The 22,978-nt window shown below is 51.1% G+C and overlaps 2 protein-coding genes and 2 pseudogenes across 2 annotated transcripts in view; 2 read left to right on the forward strand and 2 right to left on the reverse strand.

Annotated features, from left to right (window-relative positions):
- The window catches only part of LOC127059078 (zinc finger protein 774-like), a 160,865-nt gene that overhangs the window by 128,324 nt on the left and 9,563 nt on the right, over positions 1–22,978 (reverse strand). The window contains exons 4-5 of the mRNA XM_050983982.1: positions 20,279–20,327; positions 19,860–19,925 (exon numbers count right to left, since the gene is read on the reverse strand). Coding sequence (XP_050839939.1) covers positions 19,860–19,925; positions 20,279–20,327 — 115 coding nt within the window. The remainder of the gene's footprint in view (positions 1–19,859; positions 19,926–20,278; positions 20,328–22,978) is intronic.
- LOC115485198 (uncharacterized) overlaps positions 1–22,978 on the forward strand; it is a 2,106,330-nt gene that overhangs the window by 122,815 nt on the left and 1,960,537 nt on the right.
- LOC108961171 (zinc finger protein 850-like) overlaps positions 1–22,978 on the forward strand; it is a 123,742-nt pseudogene that overhangs the window by 76,835 nt on the left and 23,929 nt on the right.
- Positions 18,466–19,931, reverse strand: LOC103825240 (zinc finger protein 239-like; annotated as a pseudogene).

Raw genomic sequence — 22,978 nt, forward strand, 5'->3', positions numbered from 1 at the left:
AATACACCACCTTCATTGCAACGATTAATGCTGGTACCAACCGAGAGACAGTGGGCTCTGTTGCCAACAAGCTTAGAAATTATGAAAGTGTGATCAATGGCCCAATGCAGGCTCATGTCTCTGCTGTAGTCCAAGAACTCAGAGCAGAGATGAGGAAGGAGGTGAGGAACAGTTCCCACTTTGCACCAGTGGCTAATTGCCTACATAGAATCTCCCTTAATTTTTCATCCCATACCTGTTTTTCAGTTGCTGCAGCAAATTTTTCTACAAATTGCAGAAAAGGTTCTTTAAGACCTTGTTTTATAGTGACATATTTTTGTTTTGGAGCTGCCATTTCCATTATTTTAGTTATAGCATTCATACCTAATTGATGAGCCTGTGTTAAAACCAGGGGATGCCACTGTGCCTGTAAATCTGGATTAGAAAAGGCCCTTGACCAAGCAAAACATCAACTCCTACAGCATGACAAGGGTCCTGCTGAGGTAGTTTCATTTTATCTAAACCAGTTTGCTCAGCTAATTGCCTCCAAGTTTTTTGAAATACCTTATACTGCACTGGTTGAAACAAAACTGTCGCCAAATGCACAATATCATAAGGAAACAGCAAATCTGTATTAACAATATGAATTAATTGCATTACTTCAGCAGAATTAATACCAAATTTAGCTACTTTAGACTGAAGATCCAGCACAACCTTCCATGCAAAAACCTCATGACTATCACTTCGTCCTGAATTAGGAACAGCTTGAAACACAGGAAAAGCCATTTTACCATTAGCAACATTAGTGGCAACACTATTAGCATCCATATCAAGAGCAGCTGAGCCCTTTGGTGCCCCTATTTTCTTCACTAAATCCCAGTCTCCTATCTCACCTGATTTCCTTTTAACATATTCCCAACACTGAAAAGAATCACAAACAGTTACAATAACATTATCAGAAGGCCAAGCTTTTGAAACACCAAGCTTATTTCTACTACCAGTTTTACCAAGGTTATTTCTACTACCAGTTCTATGAAGCTTATCTCTATTACCAGTTTTACAGCAAACAGAAGTATGCATTAATTCAGACCTTTTAACCCCTGTAATTTCCTCATGGTCACTATCAGAATCAGAAAACAAAGGGGGAGAAAGAGTTAATATTTCCATGTGTTCATGCAGTTCAGAGTCAGAATCAAGCAAAGGAGTGGATGGCTCAATTTGTTTCTTTTTTAAGGTCATTTTAGCTGGCCGCCCTGCCGAGGACTCAGAGTTAGATTTAACATTAAGTTCAGCTAGTCGCTCTACGGGGGAGGGGTACGTGGATTTGAAGCCTTTTGCAGACAAACATGAAGAAGCCTTATCAACTTTTCCCATAGAAAAAGACCCAGCAACTGTCTCTGCAGAAAAAATCCCAGCAGAACACTCAGGCTGAGCTTCTCCCCTTTGCTGCTCCCCAGCAGCTACGAGTTCCTCCTCCAGGTCTTTCTTGTCCTGCTCCGCTTTCCACTCCTTTAAGGTGTTATAAAGCAATCTCCAAGTAGGAGATAATTCTGCAGCTGCTTTATCCCCATTCTGAATTACTTCCCAGAGTTTTTCTCCAACTTCTTTCCAAGCTCTAACACTAAAAGCAGTTGTGACATCAGTCTTAAAATTTTGAGACTTTGCCCATATTAAAATACTACGCAGAGCATAGTCCCTTGTTTTAACTCCTTTTCTTTTTAAGAAAGTTTTCCATGTAGATAAAACAATCTGTTCTTTGCTTGTTAAATGATTTCCCACTGTTCCCAGTGGCTCACCTTTTTTCCAGGTGTCAGAATCAGGTCTGGACTGGCAGCTGCACCCGCTGCTCTCAGCTTCGCTGGGCTCCGGCCTCGCTGCCCCTCGCCCAGCAGTTCCATCACGTCAGGGTAGCACCAAATGTCACCATTGGGCCAGATGTGACACACACACGTGACCAAGGTCCAGGAAGAAAAAAGTTTTTATTCTGCGTCTTCTCCAGTTCATACACCCTTAACAAAACTTGATCTTAAGTCATTAACTACATCACAATAACTTATTATATTCATTGGTGCAAAGCACTCAGCGTCAATATAGTTGGCAAAAGTTTTACAGAAATTTAATAAGGCAGGAATACACATCCACTTAGGCACGTAGTCTAGCTTAAAAAAATTCTCATTTACCTTTTCTAATTGGTTTTCATGCTGAGGGCCTATTACAGCAGTTTTCTGGGGTTCCAGGATGAGGGAAGAGACGACAACGTTGACTCCATGTATCAGAAGGCTTTGATTTATTATGATATGATATATAAGATATAAAAACTATACTAAAAGAGTAAAGAGAAAGGTTTCACTACAAGGCTAAGCTAAGAATACAAAAGAATGTGTAAACTGAAGTCTTCTCAGCCCGAGACGGGCCGAACAGGTGAATTGTGATAGGCTCTTAATTGGAAACAGTCCGACGGGGCCAATCACAGATTTTCCCGTGGCATTCCACAGCAGCAGATAAGAATTGTTTAGTTTCTTCTGAGGCTTCTCAGCTCCCAGGAAAGGAAAAATTCCAAGTAAAGGATTTTTCATAAAATATGTTGGCAACAAGGGCCTTGTCTTCTTCCTTGCTATGGATATACCCGAAAATCATTAAGTGTTATTTCTTCTATTAACTCAGCTTTGCTTGCAGGCCAGCTGTCAAGCCCCTCCATACCCATGTCCCCAAGGGGAGAGCTAATGAGGAGCACCAAAACAATGAGCAGGTAGACCAGGCTGCAAAGATAGGGGTTTTTAAAGATAGACCTAGATTGGCAACATAAGGGGGAGTTATTCCTAGCTCAATGGGTCCATGATGCCTCAGATCACCAGGGCAGAGATGCCACTTTTAAGTGGAACGAGACCAAGGGGCATTATTTAACCATGGACAGTATTTCTCAGGTTATCAATGATTGTGAGATGTGTGCTGAGATCAAGCAGGCCCAGCGGGTGAAGCCCCTGTGGTATGGTGGGTGGTGGTCCAAGTACAAGTATGGGGAGGCCTGGCAGATTGACTACATCCCACTGCCCCAGACAGACCAAGGCAAGAGCCACGTGCTCACAATGGCAGAAGCCACTACGGGATGGCTGGAAACCTACCCTGTGTCTCATGCCACTGCCCGTAACACCATCCTGGGCCTTGACAAGCAGGTCCTTTGGAGGCATGGTACCCCTGAGAGGATTGAGTCAGACAATGGGACTCATTTCAAGAACAGCCTCATCAACACCTGGGCTAGGGAACATGGCACTGAGTGGGTGTACCATATCCCCTACCATGCACCAGCTGCAGGAAAAGTAGAGAGGTACGATGGACTACTAAAAACACAGTTGAAAGCCTTGGGTGGGGGATCTTTCAAAAACTGGGAGCAGCATTTAGCAAAGGCCACCTGGTTAGTTAACACCCGAGCTTCCACCAACCGAGCAGGTCCTGCCCAGTCTGAGTCCCTGAATATAATAGATGGAGATAAAGTTCCAGAGGTATATGTCAGAGGTTTATTAGGGAGGACGGTGTGGATCAATTCTGCCTCGAGTACACACAAACCCATTTGTGGGGTTGTTTTTTCTCAGGGACCAGGTTGCACATGGTGGATAATGCAAAAAGATGGAAGAACACGATGTGTACCTCAGGGAGATCAGATTGTTGGGTGAGAACTATGTGTAAATCTCACTGATTGCTGAATGTTACTACCATTGTCTGTGTATAGGTGTATGTTGGATGTATAATGTATGTGTTTGTAGAGTTAGAATATATATTAGTTTTAGCAGTAAGCTGACGATATGGGGATAAGGGCTGGAATGTCCTGGGTCGACTATATGATGCTTTTATCCTCATTTGTCTGTTCTGTTTATGCTAAATAATAAGTTTTGCACCTTTAAGACATTCCAGAAAGTGAAGGGGGGAGAGAAGAAGCAGCAGTTTGTTTTCACACACTGCACTCATTCCTCCACATTCCTGCTCCTGGACTGTGTTTCCTGCAGATGGACGGACAGCGGGACAGAGCTCTCCTTTGTTTTAGTTAGTTTTACCTCACTGAGGCAACAAAGCTCTCTGGACTGTGGGTTTTTTTCCATTTTCTTTGGACCTGTTTAAACCTCCTCTGGACTGAACACCCAGAAGAGCAGCGGCAGCTCCACCTGTGGCCCACCAGGCCAGGCCTGGGCTGTGGCATTTCCACTCCTGGAGGGACTGATAAGACACTGAGCTGCAACCTGGGGAGGGGACTTTTCTGAGTTTGTCATCTCTTTTGGAGCAGCAAGAGGTTTTATTGTTAAACTGGGGGGCCCAGAACTGGACACAGCACTCAAGGTACGGTGCCCGTACGGGGGAAGAATGCCAAGTATACCAATGCCAAGTACAGGGGAAGAATGACCTCCCTGCTCCTGCTGGCCGCACCATTCCTGATCCAGGCCAGGAGCCCTTGGCCTTCTTGGCCATCAGGGCACACTGCTGGCCCATGTCCAGCTGGCTGTCAGTCAGTACCCCCAGGTCCCTTTGTGCCTGGGCACTGTCCAGCCACACTGTTCCCAGCCCATAGCATTGCAGGAGGTTATTGTGGCCAAAATGCAGGACTGGGTGCTTGGACTTATTAAACTTCATCCTATTGGTCTCATGCCCATCCCTCCAACCATTCCAGGTCTCCCTGCAGAGTCCTCCTACCTTCCAGCAGATGGACACACGCTGCCAGTTCAGTGTCTTTTGCAGATTTACTAATGAAAGGCTCAATCCCCTCCTCCATGTCATCAATAAAAATATTGAACAGAGCTGGCCCCAGCACAGAGCCCTGAGGGACACCCCTGGTGCCTGGCTGCCAGCAGATGCAGCACCATTCACCAGCACTCTCTGGGCCAGTCATCCAGCCAGCTCCTAACCCAGCACAGAGTGCTCCTGTCCCAGCCCTGGGCTGCAGCTTTTCCAGGAGTGTGCTGTGGGAGACAGTGCCAAAGGCCTTGCTGATATCCAAATAAAAAACATCTACAGCCTTCCCTGCATCCACTAGGCGGGTTACCTGGTCATAAAAGATGACCAGGTTGGTTAAACACGACCTACCCCTCCTAAACCCCTGCTGACTGGATCTGATACCCTGGCCATCTGTTGCCAACATATTTTATGAAAAATCCTTTACTTGGGATTTTTCCTTTCCTGGGAGCTGAGAAGCCTCAGAACAAACTAAACAGTTCTTGTCTGCTGCTGTGGAATGCCACGGGAAAATCTGTGATTGGCCCTGTCGGACTGTTTCCAATTAAGAGCCTATCACAATTCACCTGTTCGGCCCGTCTCGGGCTGAGAAGACTTCAGTTTACACATTCCTATTCTATTCTTAGCTTAGCCTTGTAGTGAAACCTTTCTCTTTACTCTTTTAGTATAGTTTCTATATCTTATATATCATATCATAATAAATCAAAGCCTTCTGATACATGGAGTCAACGTTGTCGTCTCTTCCCTCATCCTGGGACCTCAGAAAACCCCTGTAATAGCCATCCTGTCAATTCTGTGTGATGGCCCTTAATATAAACTGTTCCATTATCTTGCCAGGTACTGAGGTCAGGCTGACTGGCCTATAAATACCAGATCCTCCTTCCCACCCTTGTTGTGCATGGGCATCACATTGGGCAGCTTCCAGTCATCCGGAGCCTCACCAGTGAGCCAGGACTGTTGGTAAATGATGGAGAGTGGCTTTGCAAGCTCATTTGCCAGCTCTCTCATTACCCTGGGGTGGATCCTGTCCGGTCCCATGGATTTATGAACATCCAAGAAGCTCAGGAGTTCTTTGACTGCCTCCTCTTGGATAATGGGGGCACCATTCTGCTCCCTGACACCATCAACCATTCCAGGCGGGCAGGTGTCTTGAAGGCAGGTCATCTTCCCACTAAAAACTGAGGCAAAGTAGGCATTAAGCACTTCTGCCTTCTCCTCATCTGCAGTTACCAAGTTCCCTCCCTTGTCCAACAAAGAACAAAGGCTGGTCCTACCCTTCCTTCTCGCATTAATGTATTTGTAAAAACACTTTATTATCCTTTACAGAAGCCGCCATTCTAAGTTCAAAATGAGCTTTGGCCTCCCTAATTTTTTTTTTCTGCATGCTCCAGCAGCCTTCTTGAATACTTCCTTAGAGACTTGACCCTCCTTCCAAAGCTGATACATCCTCTTTTTATTCCTAAGTTCTTCCAAAACCTCCTTGCCCAGCCAGGCTGGACGTTTACCCCGTTGAGTGATCTTTCGGCACACAGGGACAGTCTGTTCCTGTGCCCTCAAGATCTCTGTTTTGAGGCATGGCCACCTTTCCTGAACTCCTTTGTTTTTAAGGGTTGCTTCCCAAGGGATGCTCTGAATCAGTCTCCTAAACAGGCCAAAGTCTGCCCTCTGGAAGTTCAATGTAAGAGTCTTACTGGTGCTCCTCCTGACTTCACCAAATATTGAGAACTCTATTATTTCATGATCACTCTGCCCCAAGTGACCTCCAGCCACCACATCTCCCACCAGCCCTTCTCTGTTTGCAAACAGCAGATCTAACACAGCCCCTCTCCTGGTGGGTTCACCCACCAGCTGCAACAGAAAGTTGTCCTCCATACATTCTAAGAATTTCCTGGACTGCCTCTTTACTGCTGTATTAAGTTCCCAGCAAATGTCTGGTAGGATGAAGTCACCCACAAGAACAAGGGCTGATAATCTTGAAACAAGCTCAGCTCCCACACTGAGAACTTGTGGACCCTGGGCTGCTCTTCTTGGTCCCTGCACGCTCAGCCAGGCTGAGATGGACACTGATGGTGTCTGGGCCAGGCTCTCTGAGCCCAGCCCAGCTCCCTGCAAGCTCTCCCAGCTGCCCTGAGCTCTGGGCAGCACCAAGGGCCTCTCCCCAGCCCAGCCCAGCCGGCTCTGGCCCCACAGCTCTGCTCAGGCCAGGCTGCTCTGGGCACTGCCCCACGGCCTCAGCCCCTGGCAAGGGCACAGCAGCAGCTGCAGCTGCCACAGGACTCAGCCCCAGCCATGGGGGAAGGGGCTTGGCCAAGGCACAAGGAGGCTCCCTGGGTGCCCTGCTCCCCTCTGGCCGAGGTGCTGAGAGCTCTGCAGCCCCTGCTGCCATCCCACCTGCCCAGGGCAGCACAAGAGCCCCGGCCCTGGGGCCCTCCAGAGCTGCTCCTGCTCCAGGCCCAGGGCCCATCCCAGAGCTGGGGCAGCCACAAAGCTGTGCCCATTTCTGTTCATTGCTGCTCTCATGGGGATGGATCCTCAGACACTTGGAGGTTGCTGATGAATTTTACTCTTCCAGAGGCCTCTTCTTTCTTGAGCTCTTCACTTCAGGAATTCAGTGAAAAAGGCTCGCAAACATTTGTTCCAAACCAAAGCCTCTGGGAATAATTTAAATTTTCAATGCTTCTGGGGTTAATAAGACAAATTTCAGATGTTTATTCAAAGTAAATCCACTATATTGGAAAAAAAGCAGAGAGAACTGTTTTGTCCTGTTTTCCTGTTTATAGATGGGTATCAGCAATGTCCAATTGATATTGATCCCCAGCACCTCCTCATGCAGTCTGAATAGATATGAAGATCAAGACCCTTCATGGCTAACAATCAATCCGACTTTGTCCCTACCCCCACCCCACCATTTCCCCCATCCAACCCCTGGCACTCAGAGTAGCTGAGGAATGGAGTCACATCCAGGGGTGTCCCCAGGGCTCAGGATATGAGCAGGTCAGTGAAATCTCTTTATTGCTTATCTGAACAAAGCCATCAAGGGCACCCTTAATCATTTCCCAGGTGAGCCCAGGCTGGGTGGGAGTGTGGCTGTGCTGGAGGGCAGGAAGCTCTGCAGAGGGATCTGGACAGGCTGGAGCCATGGGCCCAGGACAATGGGATGAGGTTCACCAAGGCCAAGGGACGGGTCCTGCCCTGGGCTCACAACCATCCCAAATCCCTGACTGCCCTGCCCCTGATCCCCACAGCCTGTCCTGTTTCCTTCATCCCTGCATTGCCAGGCACTTTCTGGGACAAGGGAGCTCTGCTCTGGGGATGGAGGGAGGTGCAAGTGCCACCACTGGAGTGGGAACCACAACTCATCAGGTTTGTGTCCTTTGGGGGTCAGGAACTGGTGAAACTCAGAGGCACAGAAAGTTTCTCTTCATGACCAACAGACCACAGTTGAACAGGACACAATTTAATAACAATCACACTCTTCCCTGAGCCATGTGCAATGTCCCCGCAGCACCTGATGAGTCCACCATCCACAAGTGATTTCCATACTAAAATTAATTTCAGACAAACGGGGTTCTGTGATGGATGTAAACACATTTAAGTTCTTGTATCAGGATACTCATCCTGGAGAAGGGGCAAAACAGCTCAAAAAATTCCTGATTTGCAAAGCTGTCAGTGGTGGATGGACAAGGGAGGTCAGGCTGCTTTTGGTGTTGAGGAAATGCTGAAACCAGCCTGACTCATTCCATCTCCTCCTGCCCTGGCTGATCTCCCCTCTTTCCCCTTCCACCCATTGGCTTTTGTCTCCCACCAGGCCCCCTGGGGAAGAGCCTGGCTCTGTGTTCTCCATCACCTCCTGGCTGGCACTGCCAGGCTGGGATGAGGAGCCCCTCAGCCTTCCCTGCTCTGGGCTGGACAAGCCCAGCTCCCTCAGCCTCTGCTCACTGCCCAAGGGCTCCAGCCCCACCTTGGAGGCCCTTCCCAGACCTGCTCCAGCTGCCAGACATCTTTCCTGCTGTGGGGAACCCAAATCAGGCCACAGTGACCTGGATTATCCCCATCTTTGATGTCCTGGTCACACAGCCCTGGCCCCTTGTCCCCATGTCAGGCACTGGGGTGGATCCTGTGGAGCATCCTTTGGTGGAGGCTGTGGCTCCAGGTGGGCCGGGGGGATCCCAGGGGACAGGGACCCCACTGGGCATGGACAGCATTGGACTTGTTGGGAGAAACTGTGAGGGGGAGCTGGGGTGGAGTGACCAACCCAGTGACCTCACACAGCCCTGCTGGGATGGCACACAGCCCCTCTGGGATGTCACAGCCAACTCTGTGGTGTGATAGTCGGCTCTGAGACCTTATGTTACCAGATGATAAACTGTCTACACCAAGTGAGCTCACACCTGGAGCTTGCTCTCCAAAACCCCAGGCCTATGGAAAGCACACAGTGCCCATTGTGTCAGAAGGGGAACTGGAAGTTCACCAGTGTCAGTGTCCTGCCAGCTCAGCCAGGCCCACTGGAACATTGGGGTCCACGACCACCAGGGACCACCAGAGAGACCCCCAAGACAGAAGAACACATGGGTAAAGGGGAAGGGAAATCTCTTAATGATTTTGGGAAAATGATAATCATATGTGTGTTTAGTTCAGGACAATCAATGAATATGTGTGCAAAATACAGAAAATAAACTGTAGCTTTCCTGTACTCAGCATGCAGGGCTTTGGGAGGAGCTGTCCCCTGTGCATCCAGCTGAATAAAGAATGCTGCTTCTTCATGCTACATTGGTGTAAAGGAGTTTTCTGTTTTATGAATTTTTGGTAACACTCCCACTGCCAAGGGAAGCTCTGTCTCCTGCTGTTCACAGACAGAGAAGGGTTGGTGGCAGATGTGGGGCTCAGAGCTGCCTGGGGCACAGTGACCATGAACTAATCAAGTGTTCAATGTTCTGTGAAAGAAGGAGGGGCAGCAACCAAACTTCTACACTGGAATTAGGAAGGGCAGACTTTGGTCTATTTAGGATGCTGATGTGTGGAATACCAAATCTGGTACTGATTTTTTAAAGAGAAACAGCCCTAAAAAAATATAGGGGTCCAGGAAGGATGGACACGCTTCAAGAAATAAATCTTAAGGGGGAAGGAGCAGCCTGTCCCAGTGTGGCAAAAGATGACTAGTGAGGAAAATTACTGTCCTGGCTGCCCATGGAGCTTTTGTGGGAATGTGGGGGAAAAAGGAGGATGCATCAACTTTGGACAGAAGGTCAGGACACTTAGGCAGTGTTAAAGGATGTTGTTAGGTCATGTGGAAAGAAAAGTCGAGAGGGGAAAGCTCAATTAGAGCCTAGCCTGGCTACTTCTGTGAAAAATATTAGAAAATGTTTCTTTAAAAAAATAATAAAACATGGGAGAAGGAGAACATTTACTATTTATTGGATGCAGTGGAGAATACATTAACAAAAGATAAGGAAAGGCTGAGCTACTTAACACCTTGTTTGTCTCAATTTCCAATATTAGGACAGGCTGTCCTCAGGACAAGTGTTCTCCTGAGCTGGTAGATGAGCACAGGGAGCAGAACAGCCCCCTGGAATCCAGGAGGAAGCAGTTGCTGACCTGCTGAGCCACTCAGATGCTTACAGGTGTATGGGATCAGATGGGATCCATCCCAGGGGGATGAGGGAGCTGGAGGAAGAGCTCCCCGAGCTGCTGTCCATGAATCAGGAAGGGACCTGGCTTAGCAGGGAGGTCCCAGAGCACTGGAGGTGCCAGTGTGAGCCCATCCCCAAGAAGGGCTGGCAGGAGGATCTGGGGAACTCCAGGCCTGTCAGCCTGACCTGGGTGCCCGGCAAGGTTATGGAACAGATCACCTTGAGTGCCATCCCAGGGATCCCACAGGATGGCAGAGGGATCAGAGCCAGCCAGCATGGATTTAGCGGGGTGGTAGGTCCTGCCTGACCAACCTGGTCTCCCTTTATGACCAGGTGGCCCGCCTGGTGGATGTGGGAAAGGCTGTGGATGTTGTGTGCCTGGAATTCAGCAAAGCCTTTGACACTGTCTCTGACAGCATTCCCTGGAAAAGCTGCAGCCCATGGCTTGGGCAGGTTCCTCGCTGTGAGAATTAAGAACCGGCTGGAGGCTGGGTCCAGAGAGTGGTGGGGATGGTGCTGCACCCAGCTGGTGTCCAGGCACTGGTGCTGTCCCCCAGGGATCTGTGTTGGGCCCAGTCCTGTTTAATATTTTCACTGATGATCTGGATGAGGGGATCGAGTCCACCATTCCCAAATTGCAGATGACACCAGGCTGGGTGTGAGTGTGGATGTGTTGCAGGGCAGGACAAGCAGACACAGCCTTAAGCTGCACCAGGGGAGGTTTGGGCTGGACAATAGGAGGAAATTCTTCACAGAAAGGGTGAGTGGGCGTTGGAATGGGCTGGGTGGGGAAGAGTTGGTGGAGTCGCTGTCCCTCTCCAGTGGCACTTAGTGGCAAGGTCTGGGTGACAAGGCAGTATTGGGGCATTGGTTGGACTTGATGATCTCAAAAGTCTTTTCCAGCCTATTTGATTCTGTCATTCTGTGATGATTGGGACACTCTGGTGAAGTCAGGGGCCATTGTGACACTGTGCAGCCCCATAGAACCTGGGGTGGATGGTGATGCTCTGGACCCAAATGGAACCAGGGTGTGCACCGTGACATTCTGGGTCCTTGTGGAACCACAGAAGCCACTGTGACACTGCAGGGCCTTGTGTAACCAAGGGCTTTCACCATTTTGACACTGCAAACCCAAGGAGACCATTGGGAGACTCCAGGGCCCAGTGGAACCAAGGGGCCATTCTGACACAGCGGGGCCTCGTGGAACCAAGGGGACATTGTGACACTGAAGGATCCTGTGTAACCAAGGGGCCACTGTGACACCATGGGGCCTCAAGGAATCTGGAAGAACCGTTGTGACACTGTGTGGCCTCGTGGAAACAAGGAGTCCATTGTGACACTGAGGGGACTTGTGGAACCACAGAGACAATGGGATAGTGTGGGACCTCATGTGACCATGGGGCCATTGTGACACCCTGGGGGACCATAGAACCAAGAGGTCCATGTGAAACTGCAGCACCAACAAGGACATTGTGACACTGTGAAGCCACACAGAACCAAGGAGTCCATTGTCAAATTTTGGGGCCCTGTGGAACCAAGAAGACAATTGTTGCTCTGCATGGTCTCATGGACCCAAGGCCCAAATCCAAGGTGAGGTTTAACAAGTCCAAGTGCCAGGTCCTGCACTTTGGTCACAACAACCCCTGCAGCTCTACAGGCTGGGGACAGAGTGGCTGGAGAGCAGCCAGGCAGAAAGGGACTGGCAGGGACTGATGGACAGCAGGCTGGACATGAGCCAGCAGTGTGCCCAGGTGGCCAAGAAGGCCAATGGCTCCTGGCCTGGATCAGGAATGGTGTGGCGAGAAGGAGCAGAGCAGTTGTGCCAGCACTGATCTGCCCCCAGCTCTGCACACAGACATTGCTGCTGCAGTTCCAGAGAAGGCAACAGAAGGGGTATAGCCAAAGTTCTCTCTATAGAGAGCAGCAGACATGACTTTCTAAGGTAATTTCTTGGGGAAGGTTGTGAGAATATTGGAGAAATGAATAGGAAACAATTTTTATTTTTATTTGTTATACTTGTTGTGTACATGTAGAATGTGTTATAGAGATTTGTTTACTAAATGGTGATTTTTTAATTATACACTTGTAATAGTGTTTTAGTTTCATTGACCAATTAGGTCAATGCTGTATTGGACTGTTTGTAAAGGGATAAGTTTCTTAAGAAGTATAGTATAGTAGAGTATAGTATAGTATAAGATAATATCACAAAGTGATTGATTAGCCTTTTAGAATCATGGAGTCAATGCTAATTATTACCAGGCTGGCGGCAGCCAACAACAAGGGGAATCTGTGGAGAAAACTTTGCTGAAGATCCTTTAGTTCTTTTAAAGTCACCAAGAGCACAGCCCCTCATTGGCACAGTCTGTGGCCATGGGGAAGGTGGAGAGAAACAAAATGAGAAATGGCACGAACAATGAGGTTTCTTTGTGGACAATATGAGAAAACTAAAGCAAAAGAAAAATATTGCCACAGAAAAAAAGCCCACAACCAAACCAACAGAGAGTGTCAAAAAAGACTTTTATTAGAAGTGATTTGCAGAAATTTGCAACCCGTTTAATGTTTCTGAAAGCATGGAGTCATCAGTCTCCACACTTGAGCCTTGAGCTCCTGGTTCCTCAGGCTGTAAATGAGGGGGTTCAGTGCTGGAGCCACCACTGAGTACAGGACTGACAGGGCCAGATCCAGGGATGGGGAGAAGAGGGAAGAGGGTTTCAGATGAGCAATTGCTGCAGTGGTGATAAACAGGGAGACCACGGCCAGGTGAGGGAGGCAGGTGGAAAAGGCTTTGTGCCGTCCCTGCTCAGAGGGGATCCTCAGCACAGCCCTGAAGACCTGCACATAGGAGAAAACAATGAACACAAAACAACCAAGTCCTAAACAAAGGCTACCCACAATGAGCCCAAGTTCCCTGAGGTTGGAGTGTGAGCAGGATAGCTTGAGGATCTGAGGGATTTCACAGAAGAACTGGCCCAGGGCATTACCATGGCACAGGGGCAGGGAAAATGTGTTGGCTGTGTGCATGAGAGCATTGAGAAAGGCACTGGCCCAGGCAGCTGCTGCCATGTGGGCACAAGCTCTGCTGCCCAGGAGGGTCCCGTAGTGCAGGGGTTTGCAGATGGACACGTAGCGGTCATAGCACATGACAGTCAGGAGGGAAAGCTCTGATCCAAGGAAAAAGAGAAAGAAAAACAGCTGAGCAGCACATCCTGTGTAGGAGATGGTTGTGGTGTTAGAGAGGGAATTGTGCATGGCTTTGGGGACAGTGGTGCAGATGGAGCCCAGGTCAGTGAGGGCCAGGTTGAGCAGGAAGAAGAACATGGGCGTGTGCAGGTGGTGGCCGCAGGCTACGGCGCTGATGATGAGGCCATTGCCCAGGAGGGCAGGCAGGGAGATGCCCAGCAAGAGGCAGAAGTGCAGGAGCTGCAGCTGCCGCCTGTCTGCCAGTGCCAGCAGGAGGAAGTGGCTGATGGAGCTGCTGTTGAACATTTGCTGTGGCTGCACTTGGGGACCTGTTCATGGAGAAAAGTACAGTGAAGTGTTAGAGGAGATACCTGTACCAAAATCAAAGGCATTTCCAATTCCCCCCTCCTGTGTAACACAGATGGACATGCTCTTGTGTTCAAGTGTTCTTGCGTTTTGTAGAGGTCCCGCATATCTTTGCTGGTGTTCTTGGATATGAGAAGCCCTCAGCATTTCTGCTGCACTCAGGGAGAACAGGGCAAGTTCTGTGAGGCAAAGTGATGAGTGGGGAGGGGAGGGAGATGGTCTGTCATTCTGACCTGTTCAGAGTTTTTCTATGTTTTATCCTTTCTCAGGTCAAGGTTGATTACCCATGCTTCTCCCAAAATGTTACCAGGTACTGCTGAGAGCAGATGAATCCACCACAGCCCAGCTCCACATTTGTAGCCAAGGACTCACTTTGATCATTTCACCAACCCCACAGCATTTCCAGTGTCACAACACCTCTGCCTTTCCCTATCAATCTTATAATGCAGAGATGCTCTAGGACAGGTTTGCATCCTGGATTGAAGCTCCCAGCTTGGACTGAAATCTCAGGGAGACTTCCAAGTGTCCTTATGATGGCATTGGATGAAGGGAGATGCAGCTCCTTCCCTGGCTGCACTGACAGCATTGCCCAGAGCCGGGCACTGGGGACAGAGTCACCCTGAGCCAGCTGTGCCCCCTGCCAGAGCCCCCAGGGCCGGGCAGCTGCTCCCAGCCCTGTGCCCTGCAGAGGGAACTGGGCCCGGGGCTGCAGAGCTGCCCCACGGCTCTGCTGCAGCTCTGCCTGCACAGGAGGGGCTGCACGCCTTGGAGACCCAGCCCTGAGGGCAGAGGCTTGGCTGGGGGCACAGGAGGGAGGGGGCTTGTCCAGGGGGAGGGGCTGCACTGGAGGGGATCCTGTGGACATCTCTAAACTCTCCCTGCCACAGCATCTCTGGGTTTTGTTTTTTCTCATTGCCTGATCCTCTCTCTGCTTCCTGGAGATTTTCCTCCTGCAGGTGTTTCCCTGTGCCTGATCTCTCTGTGCCAGCACTCACAGACCCCAAATCTCTGTGCACTCTCCTTGGCCTGACAGAACCCTGCCTGTTTGCAGGGCACTGGCTGGGGGCAGGTTCTGTTTGCAGCTTGGAGAAAGGACAGCTCAGACTGAGCCCGATGGCTCCAGCAAAGGTGCTGCTGGTGCTGTCCATGGGCAGAGTGGCTGAAGGCACATTAGGGATCTCCTCTGAACCTATTGATCACTAAAAGGAACAGTTTGGTTGTCCCAGGCACTTGTCAGAATTCATAACTAATAATTCATAACCATACTTCAATATTTATCTGCACTCCCTGCCACTCTCCAGAAGTAGGAATCTGAACACTAAGTCTTAAAAAAATTCCTAATTTTCTCTTGGAAATATTCTGAAATTAACAGGGTAGAAGATACCTGTCCCTTTGTGATGCCTTTATTAAAAGTGATCAGCTCAAGGCTGGGAGGCCCAACAGATCCCAGGGTTCACTGGCACAGCTTCCTGGAGTGACTCAAAGGAAGGGGAGGCAAATGCAGCTTTATTCACCAGGGGAGAGACCTGGAGGGACTGGCCTCACAAGAGCAGGAAGGAGTATACACTCCCACACTACTGTTTATGAGTTGGCAGACTCAGGTCCTGGCTCTAACCAGCATCTTCTTAAGTTGTGGTGAGTGGCCATTAAGGTTTTCAGAGTCTCTGCTGGTTTCTCACCTCACCCCTGATGTCTAGAGACCACTTTGATCTCTGAATTCCATATTGGCTCCCTGGTTTAGGGGTTTGTTAATTGCGTTTGGAATGGGGGCTTGCCCCATTGCATTTTGGCTCTAAACTTATCTGCATATCAACTCCTGGTTCCCTCCCCTCTACCATCTGGGGGGGGTATGCCATCCTCCCACCTGGCCCCAAGCAGGGTGATGCTGATACAATAGAGTGAATTCTCAACCATAGATGGCGAACGACCCGATACTTAACAGGTGATTACAACAAGCAGCTAACAAAAGCACTCCTTTACCAGAACTGGTTTAACTTGTAATTCTACAACTTTTGGGAAAAAACGGGTAACCCTTTTTTTGTTCCTAACACTCAGGATTTGGGATTTGGGGGTTTTTGACCCCAGACTTTGGGAACGGGAGGTGTTGTACACCCCAAATGTTTCAAACTCCAGGATTTGGGGTCGGGGGCAGTTGGAGGATTTGACCCCAATGTTTGCCCCCCTCCCCGCCTTTGAGGTCAGGGTTGAGATCGGAGCCATTCCCTGGAAACAGCAGCGGGATCGGGATTGGGAAGAGGAACACGAACAGGAATAGGATCGGGATCAGGAATGGGAATGGGAACAGCATCAGGATCGGGAACCAGAACAGGAACGGGGAGAGAGCCTGAGGCAGTCCCAGACCCCAATCCCAGGGAGAGACCCCGCCCCACTCCCGGGATGGACCCATCCCCACAATCCCGGACCCCTCCCAGTCCCAGCCCCTCCCCAGCCGCTGAACGGACCCTCCCTCAATCCCAGCCCGCCCCAATCCGGACCGGAGCCATCCCCAGAGTCTCCCCCATTCCTGGCCCAGACCCTTCAATCCCTTTTTGGGGCGGCCCCTGCCGCTTCCAGCCCATTCCTGGGGGTTCCAAAGGGCCCCGGGGACCCTCCCCATTTTGGGGGTGTTGGGGTGGCCCCAGGGCCACCCCGAGGGCCGAGGGGGGATCGAAAGCACCAAACCCGGGGGGCTCCTGGGGGTGCCCAGTTCCTCCCGTCCCCACCCCAAAACAGATCCTGGCCAATCACAGCGCGGGCCCTGATGACTCATCAGTGTCCAGAAGCGGAATTTGGGGAGGGGGAGGTGACCCCCGGATGGGGATGGGGCGTGCGGGGGCAGCTGGGGCCGTACTGGTGGCACTGGTGGTGCTGGGAGCGCCCCCGGCCGCGGGGGGAGCGGGGGGCGCGGTGAGAAGGGGGGCGAGGACCCAAATTCAACCAAAGGGGGGTCGGGAGCCCAAAAGGGAGCAGGAGGGACCTGGAACCCCCAAAACCAAGCACGGGGGAGAGGATGGGGGGAACGACGGGGAAGGGGCGGGAGAGCAGGGGAAAGAGGGGGATGGGACCCCCAAACAGAATCAAGCCAACTCGATGTGGCCACCATTACACGTGGATGGTAGCCAAAGGCAGCCAATGGTAGCCAAAGCTTTTTTCTAGTCTGTGTGATCCCAGTCTGGGCAATCCCAGTCCAGTTTATCCCAGTCTGGGTGGTCCTGATCCATATGGTCCCACTCCCAGCAGTTCCAACCCACAGGATCCCAGTCCATATTTGATCCCAGTCTGTGTGGTCCTGTGCACACTCCCAGGGTCTGGAATTCCAGTTCCCATGCAGGAAAAAATGTTCCTGCCCTTGAACTTCCTTCCTATCCTCTCAACAAATTAGAGTAAAATTATAAATCAATAAATTGGAATTAAAATGAAATAAATAGTTTAAAAAATGAAATAGAAAAATCTCAACTCTTCCTTAAAATACTCCAATAACGATTCAAGCCATAACAGCAATAACTATTACTATAACATTACCAATACATATAAATAAACAAATTATATACCAAGAAATAACTTTTGAAAGCTTTAACTCCATGACTAATATACTTGAGATAAAAAATGTCTAAAAAACTAACATACAATCTAACACACCTTAGTAAAACAATTCATATACAAAAATGCTGAACACAAAACCAAACACCACTGTAATTTCTCACACATTTTAACCAAACAATTAAACTTTAATAACACCCTTAAGTACTCTTAAAAAAATTAAAATTACTTTTAAAAAATTTAATTGTGGGTGGGTTGTTTCATTTGGATATTGGTTTTTGGATTGTTTGGGTTAGATGACTTAAAAAATTGGATCTTTATAAAAATTGAATCAGCTGAGAAGGTGGCAACCTGCAAATAGAGCTGACTGAAAATGAACAAGACAGAAATCAGTAACTCTGAAAGTTTTATTTGCTATCAAATACATCCCACCCACCCAGCCCCACACAATCCCCATCCCACCACTCCAAACTGGGATCCCACACCTCCCAATCCCTTCCGAAACCCAACTCACCCTGGCAGCTGTGGAATGGAGGGAGTTTGGCCAGGGATTGAGTGTTTTTGACAAGGGAACAAGAAATTGGAGCTGCTATGGTGCCTTTATGGGTTAAAATTCAGTTGTTTTCAGTGGGATTTGAGTGGTTTTGAGGTGACAGATCGATCCCTCTTGGCTTTTGGAGCGCAAAGAGATGGAGAGCACTGCCCAAAATCCTGCCAGAACCCACAAATCCTCCAGACTTGTTGCAGATGAGTTCATGGTGTCCAGGGAGGCTGCAGCTGCCAGTGCCGGGAACAAACAAGACAGGTCTTGGTTTCAGAGAGCTCCAGAATCCATTTCTGACCCCAAAAGACAGGGAAAAGGCAGGGCCTGGGGTTTTTATAGGGAATCCCACAGGTGGAGTTGGGGTTTGGGTCAGGGGAGGAGTTCTTAGTAACACTAGAAGGGCGAGATCAAATTCCTGCCTGTTAGCAACAGGAGCACTCACACAGAATGTGTCCCCAAATCCTAAATTCCCCCTCAAACACCTGAGAAATGGTGGGACTTCAGACATCTTTGATCAATTTCATTTATTTAACCCTGTTTTGGGAGTTTTTAAGGGATGTAGATGAGGCACAAGAAAATTAATGCCAAACCAAAAGGGTAAGCAGCCAGGTGTGTTCCCAGCATGGATCACAGGGAATGTGGGTGACCAGGGCTCTGCCCAACATGGCTTCTCCAGAGGGGGATGGAGCTGGAGCAGCACATGAAGCCCTTCCCACACTCAGGGCACTCGCAGGGCTTCCCTTAGTGGTGCCTCCGTTGGTGTTTGGTCAGGTTAGAGCTGTCTGAGAAGCTCTTCCCACACTGGGGACACTCGTAGGGCCTCTCCCCAGTGTGGATGCGCTGGTGGGTGATGAGGGTGGAGTTAAGCTTGAATCCCTTCCCGCAGTCAGGGCACTGGAAGGGCCTCTCCTCTCTGTGAGTCCGATAGTGCTGGAGGAGACGAGAGCTGCTCTGAAACCTCTTCCTGCATTTATCACATTCGTGGGGCCTCTCACCAGTGTGGATGCGCCGGTGGCATGTCAGGTTGGAATGGTGGCTGAAGCTCTTCCCACACTCCCCACACTCGTAGGGCCTCTGCCCAGTGTGGGTACTCTGGTGACTGATCAGGGTGGAGCTGTTCCTGAAACTCTTCCCACATTCCCCACACTCGTAGGGCCGTTCCCCAGTGTGGGTCCTCTGGTGACTGATCAGGTTGGAGCTCCGGCTGAAGCTCTTCCCACATTCCCCACACTCGTGGGGCCTCTCCCCAGTATGGATTTGTCGGTGCCTGACAAGACTGCAGTTGTGCCTGAAGCCCTGCCCGCAGTCGGGGCAGCGGAAGGGCCTCTCCTCTGTGTGCGTGCGCTGGTGCACGAGGAGATGGGAGCTGGTCTGAAACCTCTTCCTGCACTGATCACACTCGTAGGGCCGTTCCCCAGTGTGGGTCCTCTGGTGCTTGATCAGCTCAGAGTTCCACCTGAAGATCTTCCCACACTCCCCACATGTGTGGGGCTTCTCCCCATCACAGACCTGCTCATGCAGCACCAGCTCCGAGCTCTGGCTCCATCTCCGGTCGCCTTCCCAGCCCAGGCTGGCTCTTTCCTCCTCGGATCCCTGTGATCTGCGTTTGCAGCCCCTCCTCCTGCGGGATCTCCGGGGCTTTTCCTCCCCGTTGGGTTCCTGCGCTGAGGAGCCGCTCAAAACTGCCTCTGCCACCAGGTTCTGCCCCAGGGATTTGTCCTCCCTGCTCTCCATGCTCAGCTCCTGCTCTAGGGGAGGAAGGACAAGGACAGGATGGGATTTGCCTCTGTGCCACAGGCAAGGGGAACGAGATGCCCCCAGGGCTGTCCTGCAGCCGGGGCCGTGCTGGGCTGGGAGATGGAGGAGCACAGAGGGGGAAGGGGCACTGACTTCCTCCTCACCTGCCTCAGTGTCCTGCGGCATCTTCCTCTTCCTCACAGCCTCCATGGGGTTAGGAATGGGAAATCCTGGTGTAGGGAAAACAAGGGATGAGATGTTTGTAGGAGCGTCAGGGGTGGGACAGTCGGGAGGGACGGAGACCAGAGATCTCTGCAGCCATGTCGGGGAACTTGGGGTTCATTGCCAAGGGCCTGGGCACAGGGGCCCTGCTGGGAGCTGCCAGCCACAGCTCAGAGCAGGTCCGAGAGAAGGGAGTGGGAGAGAGGATGAGAGGGTGAGAGAGGAAGAGGGCAAGAGCTGAAGAGAGTAAAGTTCCCATCACAGTACAATAAATCTTCTCCTGTGTTGAAGTTGTGAGTTTGGGGAGAGGCTTTGTAAGGTGTGGGGTGTGCAGATGTCGGCACAGCCAAGAATTCAATACCTGGTGCTGTTATCCCAAGTGACAGGAAGAACAGGTAATTCCCCTGAAGCTGCTCAAGAAAATAAAGAAACTTGAAAAGCAGAACAGAAGAATCCTGACTGCTTCTTCGACTGCCGGGCTGGGAAAAAGAGACTTTCTTACACATCTCAGGGTCATCTCAACCACAGAGACTCCCAAGAGGTTGTGAAACACCTGCAGGATGACCAACCACAGACACTGAGAAATGGAGGCAGAGAATGAGGGAATGAGACAAAGTCACCAATCAAGAAGTGTGATCTTAGTAGTTTGTAGAATCTGGAAAAGTGTGTGTGATGTAAAAAATAAACAGCTTCTGCTTGGTCACATTGGTCAGTTGTTCAGGAGTCCTGGTTTACCCACAACAGGGGGTGACTGGAACCACACTGGGAGAGGCTGGAACCATCCTAGGGGTGAATGGTAACACATGGGACCATGCTGGGATCACAGTGGGGTCATACTGGGAGTGACTGGGATCATACTGGGATTGTACTGAACGTAACTGAGAGTGACTGGGACCATACTGGGGGCCAATGGCATTAGACTGAGAGTGACTGGGACCATACTGGGTGTGACTGGGAGCCACAGGCCCATGCTGGGAGTGACCTGGGCAGCCCTGTGAGGAACTGGGGCAACTGGCCCAGCTGGGGCTCAGGGTTGTTCTCCCCCAGGGCTGCCCTGGGTCCTACTGCCACCTCCGACCCCACAGAGCCAAGGGACAGAGGACAGGGACAGGGGACAGCTGAGGGACAGGGCACAGCCAGGGAACACGGCCTGGCTGAGGGACACTGAGCTCCAGCACTTTGGGCTGTTGCCCTCGGGCTCCCAGCACAGGCCCAGGGGCAGAATCCCCTCCAGGAACTGCTGTTTGCTGTAAGCTTTGCTCTGGAACATTCCCCAAAGGCCTCTGCAGTGGCTGCAGCCCGGCCAGGTGCCCGGGGCCACCAAAGCCACCCCGGCAGTGCCCTCCTGCCCCGGGCAGGGCACAGAACAGCCAAGGAAAGGCTCGTGCTGGGCTCAGGGCAGGGACAGGACACTCCCCTGGTGCTGCCACGGGCACAGCAGAGCAGGCTTGGGCAAAGGATTGGCATCCATGTCCCAGGGAATCCCAGCAGGGATTACGTCTCATTGCACTGCTGGCATTGCATTGGTCATCAATTCAAATCATTTCCCCATGGAATTCTCATGGCAATGGCTTGGGGGGAGACCCATCCATGGATTTCTCACCTGACTGGGATGAGAGTGAGATCCGGCCATGGAAATTCCATGGGAATTTCTGCATTCCCAAGTCTCCCATTCCTGAATCCCACACTCCCACAGGAACTCCCCTCCTCCTCCCACACCCACCATTGTGCTCCAGAGCCTCCCAATGTATATGTCTCCCAGGGGGTCCCATCCATGTCCCCCAGTCAAGGACTGGGGGACCTCCGGGCTGGGCTCTAACAGCGCCACTTCCAGGCACTGCAGGGAGTGAAGAACTGGGGAGACACCAAGATTTGGGAGAGCTGGGGGGCAGAAAGTGAGAGTTTTGGGATTCATGGCGGTCAACAGGCCAAGGAAAGGGGGGACATGAAGGGCTGGCAGAGCTGGGAAGGAGGTTCAGAGGCTCAGAGCAAAAGAAAGGTTGGGGTGTCCAGGGAATCCTGTGCCCAGGAAAGGGAGTGCCAGGATTCCTCAGTGAGAAAAAGGAGGGGCTGGGGGCTGGGAAATGCAGGAATAGGGGCCCAGAGGTCCCTGGTCAGGGAAAAGGGTGGGGCAGGGGGCTGGGAGAGGCAGGGGCTGGGGAAAGGCTGAGCTGGTGCCGGATGAGGGGGTGCAGAGGGGTCTCAGTGCCAGGCAAAGGGGTAAAAGGGCATCTCGGGTCTCAGGAATGGGGGTGCAGGAGGGACTTAGGGTCACAGAAATGGGGGGGCAGGGACTGGGAGAGGCAGAAGGGAGTTCCACGGGGGCCTTGAGCCCAGGAAAGGGGAGTCCAGGGTTTCCCAATAAAGGAGGGTAACAGGGTGGGGACACCCTCCACTGCCCTTAGGAGGACAGGACTCCCGGCTCTGCCCCTTGGGGACAGAGCTGCAAATCCTCCTCTTCTGAGTCACTGCTGGGGGTGGCGGACTGCATACCTGCCAAAGCCCCCATTTTGAGCTGATCACTACTAATACAGGCATTAAATAGGAGGAATATCTCCTGCCCCTGTTTATTTCACTGAGCATCTTTACCTCAGCCCCCAAGGGCTGAGCCTGCCCCAGCCCCAATAAAGAGCTCCAGGAGGGTCCTAGGGCTGCACCCCTGGGCGTGAACCGCACACTGTGTGCTCAATCCTAGGGATGGTTGTTGTTATTATTATTATTAGCCTTGGAGCCCAAAGGGGCCCTTACAGGAGGGTTTTGGAGCCCATGTTCTCAGAAGGGTCCTTGCAGAGGGCTTTATACCCCAGCGGGAAGGGCTGAGGGGAGTGGGAAGAGCTGAGGGAAAGGACTGAGGGGTGCATACAGGACTGAGGGAACGGGAAGGAATTAGGGAGAGGATTTGGGGAGTGGGGAGGGCTCAGGGGATCAGGAGAATGAGGGAACGGGTGAAGGAAGCGGGGAGGGCTGAGGGGAGCAGGAGATTGAGGGAGCGGGGAGGGCTGAGGGGAGCATGAGAATGAGGGAGAGGGGAGGGCTGAGGGGAGCAGGAGATTGAGGGAAC

This window comes from Serinus canaria, chromosome 25 (assembly GCF_022539315.1).
Source record: "Serinus canaria isolate serCan28SL12 chromosome 25, serCan2020, whole genome shotgun sequence".
Classification (NCBI taxonomy): Eukaryota; Metazoa; Chordata; class Aves; order Passeriformes; family Fringillidae; genus Serinus; species Serinus canaria.